Raw genomic sequence first — 25,653 nt, forward strand, 5'->3', positions numbered from 1 at the left:
AGTGGCCGATGGCCGAGAAAACCTCGGACAAACAGGGACAATCGCAGTCACAATTCGAATGAAAATCCATCCCGGGATGGCTAACAGCTCGTAAATCACAGATTCCGGGCCGGGAAGTTGACTGACTGCTTGACTTGACTTACCTGCGAATGCAAACTGCGAGCAGCAACTGATCATAAATTTCGTTCAAGGTCTCCTGGTTTCCGATCGCCTTTGTTTTTTGCTCTTCAATGGAAAACGCATTGCGGAAAAAGGATGTGAGCCAGGATGGCCAAGATTGTCAGGATTGCCAGGATTGCCAGGATGGCCGGACCCTCACCTTGGTGTTTATGGCATGTAAATATTTATGGTTGACATGACCTTGTCAGTCCGTGTCCTCCGATCAGCACTTCTCCCGTCACGCACTTTTTTTATGATTCGTCCGAAGCAAAACTGCCGTGTCCGCTCTCCGGCGAAATATTTATGGGGCATATAATTTTCCACGATTTCCATTTTCCCTCTATCTGGAGAATCTCGAGGCGATGTGTGGGCTGGATGTGCTGCCTTGTTCCGGTGTCTTCATGGCATGGTCGTAAAAAAATTGACTTTCCTAAGCTGTCTCGATTCCCTAATCCTTGTACTACCTTCCAGGCATCGCCAGTTTATCACGCCCCGGGATTAAGCATTCTGATTCTGATGTCCTCGCCTTTTTCGAGATTCGCGAATTGCCTTTTAGGATTTGGCCAAGGCCTTCCTACCTGTCTGCTTTGTTGGTTGTGCAACGGGAAGCGGGTGGTTGAGGTTTCGGGTGGAGCGTGCTCACCACGTGCTGAAGTGAAAATGAGGCCCACGTAGATCGTTCGTAGTTTTGGAAACTCTTTCCAAATAATAACCTCACATTAAATGGCATACTCGTAAAAGGCATTTCTTGCAATTAACTAAAGATTGCTAGATTTTATTCAATTTTAAGCATTTGTTTTCTACGCAATTAACAAGAGTATATACTTCACAACGTGCCAAACAATTCTTGTACTCACTTTAATATTTCCCTGAACATTTTCCACCTTTACTTCCATTTGTTGAGGCACATTAATAGGCATAGAAGCAATGAAAGGAAATCGCGAGGAAACCAGTTGGACAGGAAACTCCCACGCTTCCACTTCACTCCGTTGACACCCCTCCCTGCCTCCTCGCTCCGTGGGTATTCACTCTGTGGGCCCGGCACGGAACTCTCCAGCCCGAACTGGAACTGGAATCTAGAGTCTCGGCTCTGGAATCCCGGGTCTCATGCGAACCCCAGGCAAAAGACCAGTACAGTGCTCACCGCTGTGATCGCGGCATGTGCCAAAGGCGTCCACGCCAGGTTACGGTTTTATTTTGATTTCGGCTCTGACTCTGATGAGTCCGTGCCCATGCCACGCGGCCATGTCCCCAGGCCGACGCCCACCGGTTGGTTGCCCACTTGGTTGTGGCCAAACTGATTAAGCACAGCCGAGGGTTGAGTCCGCTGCTTTTGGGGGTGAAATCGACACCAAAATATGAATACTTCTACTAACACGACGGATTGCAAATACTTGGGGTTTAATCGAATATAAAACATATGGCTATGGCTATGATGGAAGAACTTAATTAAAATATCTCAAAAGCTACAAGATTTTTGATGTTAGTTTGATCTTTGATCTTCAGAGCTCTTATTGAACGTGATTGACTAGGTTTTTAAACTATTTTTCTGCATTGGAAAATGGATATTCGGAAAAGTCCAAAATGGACCTCTTGAATAGCAGACATCAACAGAAGCTGCAACCTGCTGGGCCAACTTGCATTTTGTTTATCTGGGCATTTTAAATTTATAATTTCTTGTTCGCTAGCCCCTGAGATTGTTTTTCTTTCCCCGCTCCTTTTTTGTTATTAAGAGTTTATTGCATTTTGCGCTTCCATTTTCAAGTGGCTCGTACGGCATTATTTATGGGAGTGGTTCTTTGGCAGTGCGCTAGAAATCCACTTCAGCCGACTGCTCCGTTTGCAGCCCATCATCTGCTCCACCCCGGCGACTCCGTCCCCATCCTCCATCCTCGATATGGAGCAATGGCTTCATTTCGAGTGACACTTGTCGCTGGAGCTCTGCGGGACTGGGTGCCTGCCAGCTCGGTGCGCTTTCCGCTGCTTTATGGTCTTACCCGCCTCCCAAAATGGCATTGGGGTCGGCATGACATTCGGACGACTGTGGACTGTCGATTGCCGTTCGCTGATTGCTGATTGCTGATTGCCGCCGAGTTGTTTTGACAATTTAATAGCCGAACGCTTGGCGGTGACGCTTTATGTCACAATTTGCCCCAATGCTTTAATTCATTGCGGAAATCAAGGTAATTAGCAAGGAATCACATGGTCTTTGCTTGTTCTCATTCTCATTTAAACTTTACCTGGAAATATTGTTTTCTCAAACGATAAATTCAGGGCAATATATTCAATTAGAAAATGCTATGTTTACATGTGATTACTCAATATATATCCAAATTCCATTTTATTTTCATTATTATTGTTTTAAATGCTGAAGTAATTTTTAATTCATCCTTAAATAATCTACATATGAGGACTAGTTCGAAACACAAATGCTAATCGAAGACAATTTTGATGTTAAAAACCTTCCTTTTGCATCGCTCAGTTTTGGGATTGTAGATAGAAAAAATCATATATTTTTGGGTGAGCATCTAACAATATGCCTATGGACCAGCATAATGTTATACCATATTATCACAAAACAAATGTTTTGTATGAAAATAGATTTATACATTTTCTCCCCATCCAGGCGAAGTATCACTTCACAGTCTGCCCCAAAAGCCGCTTTGCCGGGGCACTTAACACTCAGCAGAATCCAATCAAGTCGATTGATACAAGATTATGTATTGACTCGACTACTGCTTATTGAAAATTCCATAAATTAGCAAATGAAAAACAGAGCGTTCGGCGCTAATGAAATCTCGTACGTCTTTATGGCGCAACCTAAACAAAACGGCTGGAAATCTCCGATGTCCGAGCGCGGAATGTGCTTAATATCATTAAAATCAATAAAATAAACAACTAATTTGATAAGCTGACAGCTGGGCGATCCGAAGTGGCGGGCCATTCGTCCGCCGTGACAATGAGGAACGGGCTGGAAAATGCATCCCCGCGAGCTTTCAATTGGCTGCCCGTCGGCCCAATCAGCATTTGGGCCCCCTGCACAGGCGCACGCAGCACGCAGTCGGCCCACCACCCACTGCACTATGGTCCAGAATTCGTTTTTTTTGGCATAAAGTCTAAATTTTTATGTCAATATATCGTCCTCTAGCAATTATTTTCTAATAGAAAATTGATCATATAAATAAAAACCAAAAACAAAATTGACCGAAAGCTTCACTAAATCGTTTTATGAGCTTTTAAAGTTGAAGTGTTAAAAAGCTGATTGAGAGAATGCAATTTCCGAAAAATTACTTGCTTACTTTTGCATGTGGTATGATCGTTAATACGCATCCAAAAATTATAGTAAAATATGGAAAATAAATGCCAAGGTATGATGTTTTTAACTTATTTAGGTAATATATGTATAGTTGTACTGTTTTTATGTTGTGTGACATCCAATTTATGTGTATTTTAACAGAAAATTCTAACGTGTCCCCTGTGTTTCGTGGAGTATAACTAATTTTCTGACAATTTCTGACAAAAGTTAAAAACGTCAGTTTGTACCTTTAACTATTGTCTTTCACGGTAAAGTAATATCTTTTGCCCATTTTTGCTCGTTTTCTTAAAAATTTGATTTTATATAGGCAATTTTGAGTTCAGACATAGCGACCTCCTGGACATTTGGAGGCGTAACAATAGGCAAATAAGTTATGTTTCAGATTACGTTTATTCCGCAATCAACAACAATAATCAGGAATCGAAACAGACAGAAGATATTGACAAAAAAATAGTAAATTTTGAATTATTTATTAAAAAAAAACTGCCCGAGTGTAACAGACAACCACACCGATTTATTTCCAAACATACCAAGTGGATGGCGTCTAAGATAATGATTCTTGTTAGTGATTTTGAAAACTCCAAGACACCCCAGCAAATTGGACGCCGAAACTTATCTTACCAAAATGCAGGAGAAAGATTAAAAAGGAAACTGAAAATACGAGTGAAGCCCGGAATAAGCTTTACAAAAGGGATCGACTATCACATGCAAGGAAAAATAGTCGGATCAATAGGATGAGTGATATTTTCCACAGAGCGATTGATAACTCGGACCCACTATTATCAACAATTAGTTTAAAAGAAAGAGAGAGAAAAAATAGGAAAAACCACTTCCGAAGGCAGTAATAAGTCTTTTGGAAATACAGTATAATTTTAAACCTGATCCATGAGACAAAATATTGGATTCACAATCTGATTCTGATTCGAGTTCAGATTCGGAAATTTAAAATGTAGAACTAGAAAAAGAAGAGGGCGATTATTTTTAAAACAACAATATACACGACTTTAAAAAAAAAAAAAAAAAAATGATATTTCGTTGACTCCTGAGTCATACCAGTAGTTAATATGGGAGGCAAGAGAGGGCGTGGTCGCACAGACTTCAAATTTTCTGTGCAAACTATTTGTGATTTAACAACAAAATGTACAAAGTTTCAAGTCTGTAGCTCAATTTTTAGACTTTATGCCAAAAAAATCGAATTCTGGACCACAGTGCACTGGCCAACCGCAGTGGGTGTTAATTTCTGCGAAACCAGTTTGCTGAGCGAGAGGGCGCTATGCTCGGACGGGTTCCAATTGGACTGAGTGCGCAGCCTCTGTGCTCTTCTATTCGACTCTCGAGCATGCAAGGAGGCGGCCATTTTCTTAGAGCTGTCACACTCGCACTCATTGCCCAGGCCTATCCGACAGAGTGGTGGCTTGTTCGGAATACACCATGGCAAGCGCAACTCACCACAGGCAGGTCATACGCCTGGTCTGCTCGCACTCACGCTTTCGTTACCCTCTAGCCATTTTACGATGTGCATACATCGGTCCCACTCGCACACATGTGATCGTCGGCAGATATTTTCACGAGGCAACACAGCAGCGAGTTAGAATTTCAGGAGCATTTCAGTCCTGCTGCGCATCTTGAAACGTCAAGTCTTGGCATTCGGTTAGCGTCAAGTCTTGCTGCGATTCGAACGCCCCAGAAACGCATCGCGCGCGAGTGCATTACGTAAATAAGTATCAAGTCGCATGAGAAATATCTAAGAGCGAAACAAGCGCACAGTATATACAGCTAAGTGAGGTGACCTCAGTGCGTGATGGGCTCATTGGCCTAGCAAAGTGAGAATCGAAAACTTGTAGATCAGTTCTTTCTGAATTAATACTAAAAACATATAAGCGAGCAAAAACACTGTAACCATGATGATGAACGCCTTCATTGAGCCGGCTCAGCACCACCTGGCCAGCTATGGGCTGCGAATGTCGCCCAACACCACCGCCAGCAACAGCAACGCGCAGCAGCAACAGCAGCAGCAACTCGAAATGACCCAACAGCAGCAGCAACAACAGCAACAGCAACAACAGCAGCAGCAACAGCACCAGGATCAGGAATCCGCGGCGGCCACTGCTGCAGCCTACCAGAACTCCGGATACGGGCACTTTAACAGCTACGCCTCCCGGGACTTTCTGCTGGGCAGGAGGGAGGCCGAGTACGGAGTCGCGGGATCCGCCGGACAGGCCTCCGCCGCAGCGGACTCCATGCTCTTCTCCGGCTTTCCCGCTCAGGCCGCGGAGCTGGGCTCCGGGTTCGGACAACACCCCTTCCACAGCCACCATCACCACCACCAGATGCGAATGGGCATGGCGGATGCCTACGCCGCCGGCCACCCGTACAACCACCACGGCAACTTCCCGACGGCGGCAGTGCACCACCCGGTCGTGCACCACCCGTCCCACCACGCCATGTCCGCGATGCACCCGGCCGGAGCCGGGGCCTTCCTTCGCTACATGCGCCATCAGCCGGCCTCGTCCGCCTCCAGCGTGAAGCAGGAGATGCAGTGCCTATGGATAGACCCCGACCAGCCTGGCCTGGTGCCCCCGGGCGGCAGGAAGACCTGCAACAAGGTCTTCCACTCGATGCACGAGATCGTCACCCACCTGACCGTGGAGCACGTGGGCGGACCGGAGTGCACCACCCACGCCTGCTTCTGGGTGGGCTGCTCCCGCAACGGACGCCCTTTCAAGGCCAAGTACAAGCTGGTCAACCACATCCGCGTCCACACCGGCGAGAAGCCTTTCGCCTGCCCGCACCCGGGTTGCGGCAAGGTCTTCGCCCGGAGCGAGAACCTCAAGATCCACAAGCGGACGCATACGGGTAAGTGTGGCGGTGCATTCCGCCTTCTATTAATAACGAACGGGGTACACCATCTATTGAAATGTAATCTGCGGTTGAGATGGAACGAAACCACATTCTTCAAACACCAAGTTTCAATTGTTTTTTTGCAAGCTTGAAGTTCAGAATTAATGCTTTTATTTGTAATTATTCCCATTTTATAAAGAACCAAACACTAATAGAAAGTCAAAGCCTTGTGCAGATTTTAATCACTTATATTCAGAATAGCACATGCTAGGTCTGGAATCTCTTGGTATTCACCTTGCGTGGGCATAACCCTTGCCCGCCTGAGCAAATCCCGCACGTTGTCGAGGTGGGCGTGTTGCCGACGGCAAAAGTCGGTGCAACGCCCACTACCTGGCTTAACCCGCCACTGGCCGGGCGGGTCATCTTTTATGACACCTGTAAAACCTGCGTCCAAAGCCCTTCCGCGCCCAGAAAATCCCGCAAAGATGTTGTCCTTACGGCTAGGATTACTCTACGGCTTTAGGTTGACTTCGACTTTTGCTCCTAGTATTTCCCTAAGCCTGCGAACAGCTCTTGACTTTGGATTTTGACTGGCACGTATTTAACTACGTTTGGAAACTTGGTCAAATTTATAAAAGGAACTGAAAAATGCAGTTTAGAAACTCCTTTGTTTTTTATACTTTAAGCCTGGTTGTCGGCTTCAAATTTTTTCTTAACTAATAAATGCGTATCAGGCTTACCATTACTTTGATAGCCAATCTCTCTATGCGAATTCTCAATATAATTATTTTTTCTTAAATCCATCATTAATCATGCCCATTTCAAGCATTTCTCTTTCAATTGTCTTTCAAAAATAAATTAATATCGCTTTGCAGCCTGAACACTTCAAAAAAAAAGATAGTCCGAAACAAATGCCCGTGCTCTAGCACTTTTTGTCAGAGGCATTAAAATACAATTTATGCGGTATAGTCGTGATCTATGAGAAGTCGAACTATAAAGCCAGAAACGGAGCTTAACGCAAATTAATGACTTTGATTCCAGTGGCTGTTGAACTTGTTCCATTGAAATTTATGGCTGAGCATGTAGGGCTCATTAGAAGCGGCGAAACACAGCCATTAAAATCAATTAACAAATGGAAGTTGGGAAAGCGGACATGGAATGCGAAAACACAGAACAAAGTTTCGCATAATTGGTGAAAAGCGCGCCACTCAGTTTAATAAACTTTCCAATAAATATCGCTGGGTCCTGGATTATCCTTGATTGGCCTCAGCCTTGGCGTAAAAAACTGGAAATTCGAGGAGAGGAACGAAAATATGGGCAACAATATTCCGCAATATCCAGAATATTTATATTTTGTTGCTTTAATGTTGGTTTCTGGCCTTTTTTGTTGCCTCTTCATTTTTATGATTTTGTTTTGCGTGGGCTTTAACCGCATTTTCTAGGGATCATTTGGCCTCATACCTCAAAATTGAATTAAAATAAGACGTCGGGCTTCATTATAGCCTCATCTTGTAGTTACCGCGATTATAAACTCTCGGAGAGATTCATAAATCACTGAATTAGCCGCACAAAAAAGCTATTTCTGTAAATCTGTTCGGACAACAGTATTTTCTTTTGCACACTCATCGAAAGGTAATTAAAATGTTTCGATTTGATTTCGAGACGCCGCCATATTGTGTTCGATTTTGGAACAATCATGTGGCATTATAATGAGTTGCTTGCTGTATGATGATACTTTTGACTAATTTCATATTTCTTTTCTCCGCCGTGATGCAGCAGAAAAGTGCGTTCTGCTGACTGATTTGTGTGTGCCTATGATTGGTTGACCTGGCTACAATTGCCGGAGATAGCCAACATATTGATTGGCTTTCAAGTGGCCGGCGCACAACTTCATTACGGATCGGGATCGAGCTGGGATCGGTCTGGTGTCTGGCTGGGAGCGGGGCCTTTAACCTTTCCGTGCGACTCGGGCACTTGAAGTAGCATCCTCCGCAGCGCATAAATCAAAAATTCAATCAGCATCGCTGGCTGGGCTAAATGTCCCTTGGCACTGGTGTTTGTTTTTATTGCATTGACACCGCCAACCCAGGGCAAACAAACACACTCGCACACACTGTGTTGACACGTGTCAAAACTTCCGTTTGAAATGGCTCGGAAATGCTTCCGAGGCACTCCGTGCTGGCCCTCTCAAAAAAGCCATCGAAACCGAAATTGGGGTAACACTCGCCGGATTACTGGACGCATTCGCACATTCGCATTCCACTCCTCTAGCTTTATTTTATTTGCGCTGCGATTGTTTCTGCGCTGTTCTGTTTGGGTTACCCGCCATGCTACATTAAGCTTTTGATTTAGATTATGCAAAGGTTATTTACGACCTGGTTTCCACTCCTCGCCGATGGGACGGGTGAGGGGTCGAGTTTGATAAGTGGGTGAGTAAACCGGAGCAGGGCAGTCAAGTACGTGTTTATGGATCCAGTCGATATAGATCTGCCCCAAGTGGTGCCACTGTAGCAGCTCGAAATGATCGAAGGGGTCAATACACCGCGGCGGTAGTTGGCTCTAAGATTCGAGTGTGGAACGAGAGTGGGAGGTTATAGTTGTGAAATAACTCGTTACGTCAAATTCAGTTTATTTGTTCATATATAGTGTGTTTCTTTCGGCTTGAAAATTATGTTTTCTTTCTCTTTTATTTAAAACAAAGATTATAAAACAAATTCGATTCAAATGAGACTATGAGTAGTCTCACCACCATAAAAGTCCTTTCAGAATCTAGAACCCAAACTCACACAAACCTTCACGTGTCTATGTCTCTTTTTGTTTCTTTCCCACCGTTCCGTCCGGTCACTGCGTTGTGTTAACTTTTGCACTTGTCGCCGTCACCATCTGCAATTTCGTCCAGCCTCCTGTCCATCCTGTCCGTCCTGTAAACCCTCCCAGCACCAGACTCCGCCCCTGAAACTCGGCAAAAAACCCGGCAAACAATCAAGGTTTGTCTGCTCTGTGGCCGTTGTTTTTTGTTGTTTGGGGCTCTCTGTTGACCGGCCCGAGAGTCTGTGTGTCTGGATAGATGGCGTTTATCACGCTGTGCGGTTTGCACACACATAGCCATCTTTTACACGATTCTTTGCACTCCACTCCACTCCGCTCCGCTCCGCCCGGCGGACCACAAACAACTTTATTCATTAACACCTACAACGGCCACAGGATCCGACTGCCACAAGAGCATTCAACAACTTTGTGGTTAGTTTTTATTCGTGGCCCCCCATCCGCTCCTTCCAAGCTCATTAAGCTGCTGCGAACCAGCTCCCAGCTACCCCCTCCAACCTCCCACCACCCAAAGCCCACCACCTCTGGTTTTCCCCGCTTTTCAAGTGCAACCTCTCACTTTCCGCTTCCCCAGGCGCCTTGTTGTTGTGCAATTATGCTGCGGGGCAAAGTTTAGCATTCAACATTGTCCTGGCAGCTGCGACCCTTGTTTGATTAGCTCCCCCTCTCGCCAGGATGCCCCTTTCGGCCCCAACTCGGCTCCATTTAATTGAGTGCAAGTGTTTTTTTAATGAGTCTTTTATGGACTTGTTCAGCTCTGAACGATGAAGTGAATTATGCAATTATTTACACTTTTAGAAAGCTTTGGGGTAACTGAGGTTCATTGTACACGTGGAAAGTTATATGTAAGAGAAGTAGCTACAGGTTAGTCAGATTGTCTATTCGAATCTTCAGAAATCAAGGTTGTTTTCAGGACCAAACCCCAGATAATTATAGAACTTCAAAACAATTTGCACTGCTCACTTCTCAATGCATTTTTTGCTCGCTCGGCGCCAATTCAATAATTTTTCAAAACACAAAATTCAACAAAGCCAAAACGCTGGCAAATGTCAATGATTGATGACTTTATTGCGGGTTCAATGGTTTTCACAAAAACACACACCGAACAGCCTCAGATACGGATACAGCTACATCGAATACAACGAAGCGAGAGACAAAATCACTTTTTATTTTGCGGATAAACTGTGTGTTTGTCTTCTCAGAATTTGACTCTTGCCAGAACAATGGCCAGCAGACGAGGAAGAGTCAGCGGGAGGAGGCGGTGGAAAAAACCTGCGATGTGCTCGAGCTGATTACCTTAGCTTCACTACCTGGTCGCAGTTTCGGGCCAGGATCTCCTGCCTCCACCCTCCCGCTGGTCGAGCAACTGACGACTGAAAATCAATTAGCTACGCTCTCTAGGAGCAATTCTCGGGTCTGCTCACCTAATGACGAATGCATTTCGAGGCCAGAACGGCCAGCGAGGGAAATTCGTCATTTAATTAGCAGCACCCCCGCCGGAGACCCTTCTCGCTATCCCTAACAACTGAAGCCATCTACGAGGACACCATGTTTGCATTCGTTTCGCTCAATTTGAAGTGTCAAATACCAACAAACATGACACACGATCGCAATCTGCTAAAAGTTTGACAAGCTGAAAAGTTCGCTCCTCGCCTTTTGGGGATTTATGTGCCAGAAGTAAAAGTGTATAAATTTCTGGTGTGGTCCAAGCCTTTGACAGCTGAATGTAAGCAAAGTTGGTAGATTTATTGACTGGACAGACTAGAGCGAAACTTTTTTGTGCTAAGTAAATTTATGGGCCCTAACATTTAGTGCCGAATTCTAACCCGACTTTATATCTGTGCACTTTTGAACTGTTCATTTGAAATGTATCCTCGAATGCTTTTGCTACGTATTTGGAACGGTGGGAATGAAACAACGTGATTGAGTTGTACTGCTCCGTGGAAAATTGCATATAGAAGGCCTCGTTACTATTTAATGGAAAAGTAATTCTTTTTCAAGGCTCCTTATGTGATCTATATTGTAGTACCAATGCCAGTGCTCGCCGCCCATAAAGCTTTACACATCCATGGTAATTGAGCATACGCACCCATTCTAATTAGTGACAACCCCCGATTCGGAACCCTTTGTGGCACCCTAACAAGGAACTAACAATGCCAGTCGATCCACATCCACCCGTCACGCTCCTGAGCAGGAGGGGTTGCTTTGCATCCTCTCTATTTTCCATGCATTTTCCAAATGTCAAAACAGTTTTGTACATATGTATGTATGCTTGAATATTCGGGTATAGGTGTGTATCCTTCTTAACCCCCGACTGCCCCAGAGCAGGAATTATAATTTCATTTACCAAAAAGCGAGAGACGTAAAAAACGCGCGCTTTGGCGCGGCAGGGGTTTGTCCTGTGCTCGCAACCCTTTGGCAGTGTCATTGTTTCGGTCTTCCATTCGAGTCTATTAGTTAAGTAGCCATTTTGTTGGGCTGTTGCATAATATCTGAATTTCTGAGCGGCGGAGCTAGCCCTCGGATGTTTCACTTTCGTGGCTGGCCGGACGTAAGCTGCTTACCCGGCTAGTTAATAAATGAGGCTTAGCTTTGATAAATTCCTTCCCTCGGTTCCCTTTCATTTTGGCAAGTTTTCGTTCCAATTCCTAAGCCCTGGTCACGCCCACTTTGTCATTAGAAGTCGCGCTCAAATTAATTAAATTCCTCACCCGAAAGGAGCCAAAAGTAGCCACGTACCAGACTCCATTCGCATTCCAGCGGATCCCCGAAAGAGAGGCCCTCAGAGGTCCCAGATAGAGACGGAGCCCGACTCCGAATAAGAATACAATTTCAACGCATAAAGAACTGATCAGCAGCAGACAAACCATAAAATTAAACTGTCATCTTGCATATTTTTTATATCTGCACACGTTCGGGCTGGGGCACAGGTAGGAGATGGAGCTCGGGACTGGAACTGGGTCTCGGATATGGGACTGGCACCCGGGACCAGAGAACAGAGACACGGGACCCGGGACTCGGTATTCGGTGTTCTGCGATTCTGTGTCTGTTTCTGATTCTGATGCTGATGCTGCCTTTCGAGAATTATGGAAAAGTAAGGCCTGACTAATCCTCTAAATCGCGCCAAGGGCCCCGCGCGCAATGCCCCACTTGTATAAATTAGCTGATGGGAAAAACGAAATCATTATTCATATGGGCAAAAATGTTAAACAGCCAAAAAGAACAGAGACAGCGAGGCAACTGGTCAGCAAAACCAGGTATTTTTGTGTGGACCTGGGTATGCTCTTGCCAAAACCGTGTGCTTATGACTTGGGAATGCGTGGCATGCTCGAAAAGCAGGGTTTTGTCTATTTTTACTCTGAATTGGGAATGATATAATACTCGTAGAAGTATTTCGACCACTAACCAACCAATAATAAATAGATAGAATAGCAGGCATATGTACTCTTTGCGAACAGAGTATATTTCCAAGGTATAATTCCCATTATTTACGCTTAGAAAAAACAATATAGTAAAAATTGCGATCGCTGAATAAACCGCTATAAGCGTGCTTGTCAAATCAGCTTAGGTCGACATTTATGCATATTTGTTGCCTTTGGGACATTTTCGGATCGTTTGTCGCTTTCGTTCAGCCGAATTTGTACCACTCGAACGCCTCCAAGTTGTCTGGGGCACAGAATGTGATTGTTTAACCCAAAAAGCCGCAGGCAGCGGAACAGCCTCGCCGGGCACGCAATTTGTTGTAAAAACATTGTCAGTTGTAATTAGAGGCTGAACTTACGCAGAGTTTGTGTGACAACCGCCTGTCAGACAGACAGTCCGAGCGGCAGCGGCCTGAGTTCTTGGCTAATATTACAACCGCCGACGCCAAAAATATCTAATGGCATAATGGATCCATGGACTCCATGACGCACTGCCGACGGCTACTGTGAAAATGGCTGTACTGCGGTCTACTTCGCCAATTCAGGGCACTCGGATTTGCGTTCGTTCCCGTTCTCAGCATGATCGAATTTCCTTGCAGCCCTGCAGGAGGACTCAGCCGAGTGTAAGCCACCGGGATGTGGGATGTGGGCCACTGCGATGTGATACTTCTCCCCTCGGCTTTCAGTGTTCGGCGATCAATGCGAACTCGCTTGCCCCGAAATATGGATGTGTTTCGTTACTCGAGTGTTGCGAACACAAATGCAATTCTAGTTGATGTTTTGATGTGTTCATTAGGCAGTATCGATAAGATACACTCGAACGAAGGTGCTGAAGTGCGAAGGGTCTCGTTGAAGGTGTGAGAGAACGTGAGATTGAAATGTTTATGATGTGGGGAGAACGTTTTAAATAAGTATCACATATCTAGTTCGATACATAGGAGGGTTAATATCTAATCGAACTTCTTAGCCAACTCTCATTCCGATCACTCGCCCCAAATATTTGTCGCCTGATGTCATTGATTGGCCTTATCGCCACACGGATCTTGTTTGAATTGACAACATTTAAACTTGAACAAGCCATTTAAGATAAGGAATCCGAATCGAATCGAATCGAATCGAATCCGAAACCAAACCGAACCGACGGCTCATCCTCCTTCAGTTGCCGGAGTTGTCACATCGCATATCCATATCCCAGCGATGACAATCTTGATGACATTTTAATTTCTGACAAACAGCCGAAGAGATTTTCTACTTGATGGAACCCGAAAAAACAAACAAACAAACAAACAGGCAAACAGAAGGGGATCAGAGTGCGGGGAGAAGGGTGAGTGGGCTGAGAAGATTAAGATCTTAAAGAGCGCTAAGCAGCAAAAATCAGGCCGAGGAGATAGATACCGAACAGATACAGACACCGATTCACCGTGACCGAGTCGGGACAAAGCGACACCTCTCATCCTTGAGAGCGTCGGCCAGGCCGCCCTTTCTTGCGGATTTGGTCCTTCACTCCACTTCCTCTGCTTTCTTTTTGCAGCGTTTTCACCGCGTAAGCAGTTCATTCATGAGGCGGTTGGGACATCAGCTGCTCCGTGGGCTAATCCCGGCCCGATGCCTCTTTGTCAACCGGTGCGACTAGAGTTACCATTTTCACCAAGGCACTCATTTGCACTAGGGCACTTCCCATTGCAGCTATGCCCCTGTTTGTACGCAGTTTGGGTTCAGACAATGGGCTTAGTGCTACTTTTGCTTATTGTCTTCGCTCCGTTCCTCATTCGAGTGTTGTTCGAGCCCTGGAATCCAAGAAGATACTTGACTACATAGAAACCGAACCGAACAGTCAATTATGTTTGTCCTAGGTGGTTAGTCTAAACGTGCTTTAAAATAAGCTGGCCATTAAAGGAGAACTTTCGCACAGTATCAACTGGGTAAGCAGTTCCTAAATCTCGGAAATAAAGAAATAAAGAAAGCCCGCTTTCCAAGGCTTATTGCCCGTTGAAGTGGCATTGCAAATGAATCAACCATTTAAGTCCACCCATTCCAAACCTTGCCCTAACTTTCGCTCCAATTGGCGACCACAGAACACAGAACACACCCTGGCATGTACACAAACTATATGAATTCAATCCGCAGATAGACAACTAGCAAGCTATTAGTAAAACAATGACAGCAACAGCCTTGCTGAACACGAGTACAAGACCAAACATGGCCAGTTCGTCTGGCTCTGACTTGGGTTTCTCCTTCTGCGACTCAGCTTTTTTGTGGCCCAGCAGCCAATGGAGCAAATTTTCGACAAGTTTGCCATGCAACTAACGCCTCTAACGCTTTCGAGGTGTGTGTGTGTGTGTGCGCAGCGAGGTATATGCAAATGCAAATGCCAGACTGTGAGTGTGTGCTCCTTCCGGCCGCCTGCATGGGAGTGCGGCTTGCATCTAATGCATTCAAGCTGCACATTCGACTGGGGCAGCCAGAAAAACTTTTCCAGACCCGGCTGACTAAGACGTGTGTGCGTCTGGCGTCTGCATGTGGCAGCCTTGTGTAATAACAAAAATTTGTTCACAAAACACAATTTTCGAGTCGAGCTCTGAACATGTGATTTTATGCTGGATGGCAAGGGAGGGAAAGTTTTCATGCTCTTTATTCATTGAAAATTTGTAGGACTAATGTAAAAAGCTAAAGATTCGAAAGACAGGCGAGTTGTGGTTATACCCGTAGTTGTTGAAGGCTGAGCCTCCCTTGCAGTTCCTTGTACACATGCCTCCTCTTCCTCAGTCTTCCCAATGTAATATCCTCTCATTTCCTCATTAGGCACAGGCCGCCAACGAAGTGGAAAATTCAGTGTGTTTTTGTTTCGGAACAGTTTCCGAAAGTATCTGGGGAAGTGCGGAGAAAAACCGCAGGAAAACCCAGAGGCTGCGAGTCCAGCCACTGACCCCTGTGTCAATTATTAACGTATCACTTGACAGCAAACGGCAAAGCTGCAAACAAATAGCGAAAATTATGTGAGGACCGAGCTGCTTAGCGGAGGAAACCGGGGAGGACGGGGTCTTCATAGGCATTGCTGTCGTCGGGGAGGGACGCAGAAATCATAAATCATGACCGAATTCACTCAACGATGGTTTTTGTCAAACAAGCAAACAATGGACCGACTGTGTGGCAGACCAGACCCATAGGTAACTTCCCTGGCCGAGGGGTGCGCATCATCCTCATCCACGACGATGATAATGATAATACTCGCCCCGATGATGAGCCCGAGGATTTTGCATTTGGCCGTTGACAAGCGGCATTCATTGCACTTAAATTATGATTTTATTATTATTATTATGGAATGGAGCGGAATTGCTGGCCATTAATTTGGTCATCAGATGCAGGCAACTGTTATAAATATTCAAAGTAAGCGGCGTGTGGGAAAATGCGATTGGGATGGATGATTAGGCAGCAGGGAAATGTGGATTCCCAGACAGCGTTGGGATATGCCAACTCCTGCCGACCACGAGCTACTCTCAAAGGCCACCTGCTTATATGGGTAAGGAACCCCCCTTAACATCCTTGGATCCTCGCGATGTTCCCAACAATATGCTCATCATCAATACTCGTACTCACTGCTCCCTAGCAACGCTACTGAAAAAGTGAGACAAAAGGGGGGAGCGACGGAAAATTGCCCATTGAAATGTAAACCGCCAGGAAATCGGGGTTTGGCTTTTCCGGCTTTAGCCGTAGGAACAAAAGGAGCAAAGCGGCGAAAAAAAGAAGCGACAGCAGCGGAAAAAATGGGCTGCAAACAAACAAACAAACAGATACAGATACAACACAAACACTGATATAGATACAGATACAGATACACAATGGGCTCAGGATTCTCAAATCCGAGGAGTGTCAACAACCCAGGCGGAGGTGCAGGGAAGAAAGGGATGGCGACCAGAGAGCGGCAGGCAAAAAGTAGCAGTTTTGTTATTGTATTGTTAGATAATAATAATCATATCGCATTGCATGCTGTTGACACATGAGCGATGATGATGCTCATCCCTCGGATTCTCTGGCCCTAGATCCCAGCTCCCTCCCTTTCTGGCGCACTCGTTGTTACGTAAAAGAGGGCGATGGCGTCGGCCAGGATCTCTATTGTTCCCATTGAGGACGAGTGCTGAGAGGTCCTTAAGCAGGCAATAAATATTTACCAGGGCAATTATTTAGCGGCAATTAAGACAGAGGTGCGCGATGGAATCGGTCTGGAATTGCTCTGTTTAGCGTTTTTTGCTCATCGCTTTTAATTAATTCCAGTGCGAAATGCCTTTAATATGCGACTGTCACTCTGACGTCCGGAAAATATGTTTTACTTGAGCTGTGTATTTTTAATTTCATCTGTTGTTTGTTGCTGCAAATTAAAAACCTGATTCACTCCAATTAATCAACGACTGTCAATGATGCTTAATTTGCATCGCCTGGTTAGCGGCGATCACGACCAGAGCCAGGGTATTGTACGGGTATACACGCTCGTATGTATGTACGTGTGTATGTATGTACAGAGGGCGGGGGCGGGCGAATCCAGATCTCCTGTTGCTTCCTCATGACAGGTCTGGGTATTTCTGGACTTCGTTGCACTTACGGTATATGCTGGCGATAAATAAATAACGAGTTGAGCATCCGACTTGGTAGACTCTTCAGGCAACGTAGAATGGTTAGTTTAAAGGATATATGTATCTAATTTCTTATGTACATTTACGATTATTACATTCTATTGTTGGTGCTCAGTAGCTTTTGCGCCTTTAGATGTACCTATTGTATCAATAGTCTGTCAACTTTTGGAGCCATGACTCAAATCCACCCATTTCCCAGGCCCAACACGAAAAACATATTGCTGTCTTCACCATCCAAACATATTTTAATAACATCCAAGCAAATCTTCGAGCCCAAATGGAATCATTTTGGCCAAACTCATTTCTGTTTTTCCTCTTCTGCGCTGACTACGGCCCGAAACATCAGAGAGCCCCATTACCCGACGAAAAAGAAACAACGCCCCATAATAGCCACAACAAAAACAATTTCAGACGGAAGCGTGGGTGGGTGGGTGAGAGGGCGGGGGAAAATGGGGAAATGGAGGAGGGGGGAGGGGGAGGGGGGAAAGGCCGTCGGCTCGGCACTCGTCTGCAAATGACAGCCAGCTTTGCAGCAGTTACATAAAGCCAAAACATGTGCCATATACACCGACAAACAATGCGGTACATATATTTTAATATACACACACATACATATACTTGGCCATGTACAACTTTCTTGGCTTAACCCACGCACACACTGACACGACCGTACTGACACACACACACACACATCCGCAGGGAGGAGATTACAAAGCAACCCCAAAAATATAAGAACCACCCCAAAAAACAAGCAAACAACTCTGCAGCTGTACACAAAACGCCATGACAGGCAGTCTGTGCCGATTCCAATCGTTCCGACCGCGAGGAGCGCCAGCTTTTTCCCGTTTTTTTTTTTAAGGAAATTAACCATTTTGGGGCTTTCCGCGGAAAAGAAAAGGAGAACAGCAGCTCCCGCTAAATATGCAAATCACAAGGCAGCCGGCCTATTTCGCAGCTACGCCTACATTAAATGCCCGGAGACTTTGCCATCGGATTTACTTTATTGAAATATTTAAATAAGTTTGTCGATTCGCACAGCCTAAGTGGGATTTGCCGGCGGAAGGAGGGCGTTCCGGGCGGGGGCCCACTGTACTTATGGCGCCTTGCCAGGACCGAAAAGGGTGCGCCAAGAAGATGTCTTTCATGTCGCTCCGTCGGAAGGGAAGTCGGAAAACGTCGCCTGAAATTGACATTTTATAAATGGGCGACGATATTTCGGTTATTTTGCCCCGGACCGAGCCATCGGACCCCGAAACTTAAAGCAATAAAACATATTTAAATTCCACTTTTAATGCCCGCCAGTTCGCAGTGGAATGTGAAAATTATGCGTATCCTGCGCTGCACTTAGCCGGGACCCGAACCCTTTAATGTCCTTGGCCGCAGCGCGTGCCGCATTCAGCCGTCTCCCCCGCTGAGTTTAGACCGCAGCGCTCCAGGAGATGGATATGTGGATATGTGGATATGCGGACGTGTTCTGCTTTCTGCGCTCTCCGTTCCGCGTTCAGTCGGTATATGGGCTATGGGCTATGGCCTCAGTCGGGCACCGATGCGCCGCTGGGTTCCCCGAAAATAAGGTGATAAGACTGATAACACGGATATGAGGAGCCCAGCGGGTTGGCGGAACCGAGTCAGCTGCCTGTCCCATTTATGACTAATTAGCGTTCGCAGATAGCATTTCCCACAGCCACCTGATAGTCGTGCGTGATGATCGAGGAGAGCAAAAGTGTAGGGCATTTAAAGGGATGTACCCCAAGCGAGTTCTTATCAGTTAACGTTAAGTTTTACACTCTGTGAGTATCTTCGGGATACAAGACTCCCATTCCTTTATCTTCATAACCTTTGGATATCATGATTTGAGAGTTTAAAATCGAGCACTTCTTGATGTGATTCATCTGGCGCCACATTCCGTTCGAACTCAATCAAAAAGCACATCGAAGTGCATTCGTCACGCGTGTTCTGCCTTAAGACCCTTGGGACCTGTCAAAATACATGACTGAGTTCCCGATGGCACTTTCGTAATGCTTATTTATGAGTTTCACATTTTGACAAATTAATAGAAAAGACAATGCCAATCACAATGCGACACGCCATTCAAATCGAAGAGCGTTTGTCCGATTTCTGTTTATTTACACACAAGTGTGTGTCTCTGACTTATTACGGCCCCAAAATAAAAAGCGTATTCAAATGCGGATAATAAAGCACATAAATTAGTATTAAATTACACAAAACGAAAACGAAATGAAGGCGAAAAAAGAGCTGAAACTTGTTGAGCCCGAGCTGGCTGCGAAGTCGCCGCTGGATGTCTTCTGAAAGGCGTGCTGCTCACAAAGCCCTACCCCGAAACCCCACCTGGAGCCCAGCTGGCAGCTTTTCTTTAACCCACTGCTGCCCCCGCCCCACAGCGATTGTCCGCTTTAAGCTCGAGGTGTGAAAATGTTCGATTATTGTCATCGTCGGCGGATCCGCGTGGGTTTATTTGCGGGCGGGGGCGAGCGGGGGGCGCTGAGCCGCTTAGCTGCAATTGTCATAAAGCTTGTGGTGCATGTAATGGCCGCTTATCTGCGACATAAATGCCATATGCTAAGTGGACTTAGCCGGAGATACTTCTGTACGTAATTCACTCGGCTTGTTTATGGCCTTCGGATGGCGCTTAATGTGGCAAGTGATTGAAGCTGTTGATAGGACAGGGAGGGCAGGCAGGCAATTATTAAAAACTAAAAATATATTTAGATTTAGATTTAGGTTGCATCGATAATTTCCCTAAAATCCCCTCCGCCAATTATAGGCTAACCCATATTATTTATGTTTAGTCCTGATTTTATCTCTCTCCCTCGCCGTCGAGATTCCGACTGCCCCACCGCCGTCAAAAATAATTTTCTAATAAGCTATAAAATATCACTTCGGGTCAAAGGGCGAACTGCAGTGTGTCTTCGATTGAAAAGGTGTTGCGCACAGCAATCAAATAATAACGATAACCTTGTGACCGTTCCCTTTACCCTTGCCGCTTTGTTCGTGTGCATCCAAAGGGACAAACGGACGGAGGGACGCAGGGTCGCATTACAAAAAGGACAATCGGCATCGGCACAGGTGAAATTGGTGGACAGGGTCGCAGGGTCGGGATCCCTCGAACAATGGGCCCCTTGATCCCGCATAATTTATATGATTTTTTCCCCAGTTGTATATCTTGTGTTTTGTTATTGTTTTCCCTGTAAATAAGCTGGACACTCGGCTTTTCCCACCTTTATTAAATTGTGTGTGTGTGCGTGTGTGTTTGTGTGTGCAGGACAGTTCATAAAAATTGTGAGCCCATAAATGGTCATCGTCTGTTCGATGTTGTGCTCGCTGGTGCCATTATTTATTTTATGCGTGTCACATAAATAATGAAATTTATTGCTACAGAACAACAAGTCTATATAGTTTAAGAGCCGCATTCTTACCCACTGAAACTGATTGAACCCCTTTTTTCCTGCCTACTTTCAGGCGAGAAGCCCTTCAAGTGCGAGCACGAGGGCTGTGATCGCCGGTTCGCCAACTCCTCGGACCGCAAGAAGCACTCCCACGTCCACACGTCGGACAAGCCCTACAATTGCCGGATCAATGGCTGTGATAAGTCCTACACGCATCCCTCTTCGCTGCGGAAGCACATGAAGGTAAGTTGAGCTCTACTGAAACACACTTGAGGACTCGACTCCTAGTTTTCAAGATCATACAAACTTTGCAACGCATAACTGTGTCCCGCTCACTTGTTGACTTCGACTAACTCCCGCCTGTTTCATCGCTTTCCTCAGGTGCATGGCAATGTGGACGAGAAGAGCCCATCCCACGGCTACGACAGCGAGGGCGAGGAGAGCTCCAGCTCGAGCATCATCACCGGCGGAGCCCAGACGCCGCCCTCGACCCGCCTGGATGGAAGTGCTGGCAGCAGCAGCGGCGTGAGCAGCCTGAGCGGCGGAAGCGGCATCAAGTCATCTCCGCACTCGATCAAGTCGGAGCCCAATCCGATGCACAGTGTCCACCTGGGAGCCTCGAGCAGCGGCAGCAGCAGCACGGCCAGCAGCAGTGCCTCCCACTTGCTGCAGCAGCAGCAGCAGCACCAGCAGCAGCAACAACAGCAGCAGCACCAGCAGGCACAGCAGCAGCAACAGCTGACTGCCCATCCCAGCGACCCGAAGTCCTCGCCCGCCCTCCAACTGATGGCCGCTTCTGCCTCCGCCTACCTGCCACCACCGCTGGGACCGCCGCCGTCGCACCACCACCACCCACATCACCACCAGGCGGCGCCCTCTCCGGGGGCAGCGGCCGCCTCCGCCTCGATGCTGCACCACAACCACCACCTACTGTACCACCCGGCGGCCCAGCACCACCCACCCAGCGACTGGTATCACACGACGGCGCCGAGCGGCAGTGCGGAGGCCATGAACCCGCTGAACCACTTCGGGCACCACCACCACCACCACCACCTGATGCATCCCGGCGCAGCGACGGCGTATTGAGAGTGGGAGAACTGGTGGCCCGAGGAGGCGCCACCGCCGCCGCCGCCGCCCGCCCAACCGGTGGCCACGCCCACCACCATTGCTGGGGGAACTGGACCAGCCCAAGGAAGTGTGGAGGAGTCGGCCTCCTCGCTGGACTGGATCTGCTGCCAGCGGCTGCAGAATCTGGCCCTTGTGGCGCAATGTGAAAACCAAATATTTCTGAAAGTTGAAGAAAGCACTTTGAACTTTTTACCTGATAATTGAAAATTTGCTGTTGAACGAAAGTCGGAAGCTCTCATTTTGATTCGTCTTTGAACATGACTATTAAGTATTTTAAATATTACTATTCAACAAAAAGATGTACGATCGAAAAATTGACTAATTTTTTGCTATTTAACTGTTATGTAAACTTAAACGTAGTTCTCTAGTTGCAAAACAAAACAAACTAAAAGTAACGAACTTCGACGTAAACTTACTGTAAATGTATAAAATATGAGTTAATTATCGCATAAATGTAAAAACGCACCCGTAACCTTAACTTTAAACGGAGTTACTTAAGCATATTGACTACCTAGCCGTTAAGACTTAGCTAATTTTTTGTCGGAGCAGCTTTCATTCTCGTCATCCCCTCCCATCCGCCAGCTTTCTAGTACAAAATCGCTAACTAATACACTGTAAAAACATCGAAGGGATTGGAAGCTTCGTCGCATATACGTACATACACTTTCGGCCTTAGATTTCCTCAAGCTTAAGTACGCAGAATAAATTTAAAAGTTATCACAAAAACCTACAAACAAAATCCCACAAAAACAAACATGCAAAATAAACTGAAAAAGCCCTATAAACAAAAGTGTTGAAATTATTGTTGGAAAGACGAAGTGACTTCAGAGATTATTTGTAGGACTGTTTCCTATGGTATGGATATATCTGCATTGACTGAGTATTTTATGGAAATTTAGTGAAACTTCCAGGCAATCTTATCGGCAATGCAATACCGATTAGTTTGACAAAACTAACTGTGATTGCTAAAAAATCGCATTGATCCTTGAAAACACCCTGATTACCCCAAAATATATCTGTGAAATAGAACACATTATTTTGAAATTCCGATGCTCTGAGTTCCAACCAAAGCCATCGAATGCGTCGTTTGTTCAACACTTTATTTAGATAAATTCGATTTCCTGCTCCGATTGGAAACCAATTCGAAACCTTGGACTGATTTCCGTCCCAATCGATATGGTTCCCACACGGTCTAAGCTGACTGTTCCATTCCGCTCGTTCCGCTTTGACTGAAATGCAAATTAAGTTCGCAGATTTTTGATCTTTTAATTAAACGCATTTTTCACGGACCCTCCAGCCGATTGGCATTGTATCTGGAACTTTGTCATGAATATTTACAACTAAAGTTTGTTAATTCGTTTTGATTGGTTCAGCGGAGGCTGGCAAACAAAATTTAAGTGTCTGATGGGCAGATCAAGTTTCCAGGGGCTAAAAGTCATCAAAACACCTTAATGGCCAACAATTTGCTTGGCTAAGCGATTTAGTTTGCATTATCAAAACAGAGGGCTGCTAAAATTAAAAATTATGGGCAGTAAGGCAGTGGGAAAAAGTGTCTAAAGTGAAATTATTTCTGGCGAAAAGAGCGTGATTTATTTCCCAACATTTCTTTAGCGCGGGGAACTTTGACTGATTTCAGTTGATGAAAGGGCCGTCAAATACCTGCCACGGTTATTTAGCCGCCGAGGGGCGCAGTGAGTGTGGATAAAGAATAAAACGATTTATGTTTTTTTAATTAACCCAACGATTTGTTACGTGCCTCAAACGAACACTCGCTCGCACATACTACACACATCTGCGGAGTGTCTAGGCTAGTCGAGGGGTCGGAGCCGTAACGAATTCATATTTTGATTTATTGAATAGAAATCGATTGGATTAATCGAAAGAAATTATATTGCAGCGGCCGGCTGTCGGCGAAATTTGCTCTGCCTGTTGCGGCTTTCTACGGCCTCTGCCGCCTCTACCGCCTCTACCGCCTCTGCCAACCTCTCCTCCTGTCAGCAAAAGCCGCTGAGGCTTACCTGTGTGGAATTGAAATTAAAGGATGAAATCAGCCAGAAAAATGTTGTGGCGTGCAATTAAATTCTTACCTGGATTCCGCCGTCCAAAGTTGGCCATAAACGAGTTTGGCTTGCTTTGATTTCGGCTGGATTACGGCCAGAACATGCGGGCTTTTGATTGGGAGATTGGAAGAAATAGCCAAGGAAATGGCAGCCAGAGTTAATTGGCAGTGCCTGGAGTTCCAATTGAGATACCCTGATAAGTTCTCGTCTTATATAACTGAAATGATTTTTGGTTGGCAATTAAAGGCAATTATGAACTAGACTATGTTAAGCTGTTAGCAATATGAAACAAGGCGGTTGTACATACTACGTTTGATTAGACATCAAAAATAACAGCCTACATGTACGTACATATAACGCGCAACTGCTATTGTGATTCTAGCCAACCTTATCCGGAAAACACATCGAAACATTGGCAAACTCCCCGTTCCCATGACCACCGGCCGATTGAGCCAAGCGATGCCCAGAACCAGAAACCTTTAAACAAATCAAGCCACGACCACACAGCCGCCAAACGACGTCAACAACTGACACAAAACAACAGAGCCGAAAGTACAAAAATGGCCAAGAGCGAGACAGGGAGAGGGCCAAACTTGTTGACACGGCCCAAACGCAAAGCTAAAGCCAAAGCCAAAGCATGGCCATGTCATCCAGTCTCTTTCTGGCCAAGAGCGCCCCTCTCGCTCGCGCAAATGGTGCGCTCACTTTCTGTGTCGGTACAATTTAAGTTTCAATAGGCGACTATTTGTTGCAATTTAAGCTGAACGCGTTTATAAATTGACGGCGGAAACTGCCGTCGACTGCGACGCGACTCATAGACAGCCTGGTGGAAGCCCCGGGCGGGAAAGGGGGCTGCCAGGGGGCGGGCCACTGCATCCAACTGGGAAATGGGCAGGTAGAGACCCAACGAGTGACAGGGCCCCCGGACGTTTAAATTGGACCAACGAACGTACATACGTACACAGTTCGCAATGCAAAGTCTAATTTTCGGTTTTTGCACAACTGCAAATTCGGGCTGACACTTAAATTACTTAAATTAATTTATACTAGCCTCATGGCTAGGAACCATTCCTATATGATTTGTGCGCTCTTTTTGTTTGTTTGCATTCGCGGTACAGTTACCTGATTTTTTATTACCCTTTTTCGGCTTGGCCTGCCGGATTTTGTGGCCAACTAATGTTTGCGGTTGTCATTTTTTAATTGAATTATTTTCATAGCAAACTGGCCAACTGTTTTGCGGTCGATAATGAGAGTAAAAGTCGGCTGAAGTGCATTTTTGAAGCCTGTCTGAAATAAATAATGTTTAGTTATTATAGAGCCGTCAATAAATAGAAAGGAAATAAGTGGATTCTGGTTTTGTCAATAATTTATAAGTTACAAAAGTTTTATAAGTCTTGGGATAATACAAATGCTTCTAGCATGTTAATCATTTGTTTGACAATCAAAATTAAATCTTAGAGTATAAAACATCATATAGTATATTCTCTTATTAACTCTCCTTCTTCGTACGCATTTTTTCTTATAACAGCTAGATCCTTTATTACAATTCTATTCATTTAATTACTTTGATCGATGCGCCGAAATAATACAAAAGATATTGAAAAGACTTGCTAACAAAAGGGGAAAAGGTAAAAATTCTGATTGCACAAAAATGTGATGCCACCATGAGCTATTCATAAAAATCGAATAGCAATTTAAGATACAACTGTTAGATATTTTTCTTAAAAAATTAAAAAAAATAGAAAAATCAAGTTAGTGAGAAGTGTATTTCCGAAAGGCCACATTGCGTTGGTGAAACAACAATAGGTAGGAAAAGAGCGATAAATGAAAATATTGGAACAGCTTGGACGCGGCACAGACGCATTG

General features: G+C 45.5%; 1 protein-coding gene and 1 long non-coding RNA gene across 3 annotated transcripts; one reads left to right on the top strand and one right to left on the bottom strand.

The window, feature by feature from the left end:
- The first annotated feature begins 5,042 nt into the window (after window positions 1–5,042).
- On the top strand, window positions 5,043–22,453 carry LOC6726746 (pair-rule protein odd-paired). The gene is made up of 3 exons (XM_002102121.3): window positions 5,043–6,331; window positions 20,673–20,842; window positions 20,981–22,453. Exons 1-3 carry the CDS (start codon window positions 5,377–5,379, stop codon window positions 21,683–21,685), a joined length of 1,830 nt encoding a protein of 609 aa, XP_002102157.1. The 5' UTR covers window positions 5,043–5,376; the 3' UTR covers window positions 21,686–22,453.
- A 252-nt stretch (window positions 22,454–22,705) lies between these two features.
- Window positions 22,706–24,665, bottom strand: LOC120284961. Of its 2 annotated transcripts, none has more exons than XR_005544184.2 (3): window positions 24,095–24,665; window positions 23,815–24,004; window positions 22,706–23,745 (listed from the first exon to the last, which is right to left on the bottom strand). It is a non-coding gene; the product is annotated as an uncharacterized LOC120284961 (long non-coding RNA). The 2 variants fall into 2 exon arrangements; XR_005544183.2 differs by having other exon boundaries at window positions 22,714–23,745; window positions 24,139–24,605.
- Window positions 24,666–25,653: the final 988 nt, after the last annotated feature.

This window comes from Drosophila simulans, chromosome 3R, assembly GCF_016746395.2.
Source record: "Drosophila simulans strain w501 chromosome 3R, Prin_Dsim_3.1, whole genome shotgun sequence".
In the NCBI taxonomy this organism is placed as follows: domain Eukaryota; kingdom Metazoa; phylum Arthropoda; class Insecta; order Diptera; family Drosophilidae; genus Drosophila; species Drosophila simulans.

Excerpts from the sequence above, each read along its gene's own strand:
- LOC6726746 (XM_002102121.3), top strand. The coding sequence starts at position 5,377 with ATGATGATGAACGCCTTCATTGAGCCGGCTCAGCACCACCTGGCCAGC. Across the intron at positions 6,332-20,672 it reads CCACAAGCGGACGCATACGG|GCGAGAAGCCCTTCAAGTGC; the intron begins GTAAGTGTGGCG and ends GCCTACTTTCAG. Across the intron at positions 20,843-20,980 it reads CGCTGCGGAAGCACATGAAG|GTGCATGGCAATGTGGACGA; the intron begins GTAAGTTGAGCT and ends CGCTTTCCTCAG.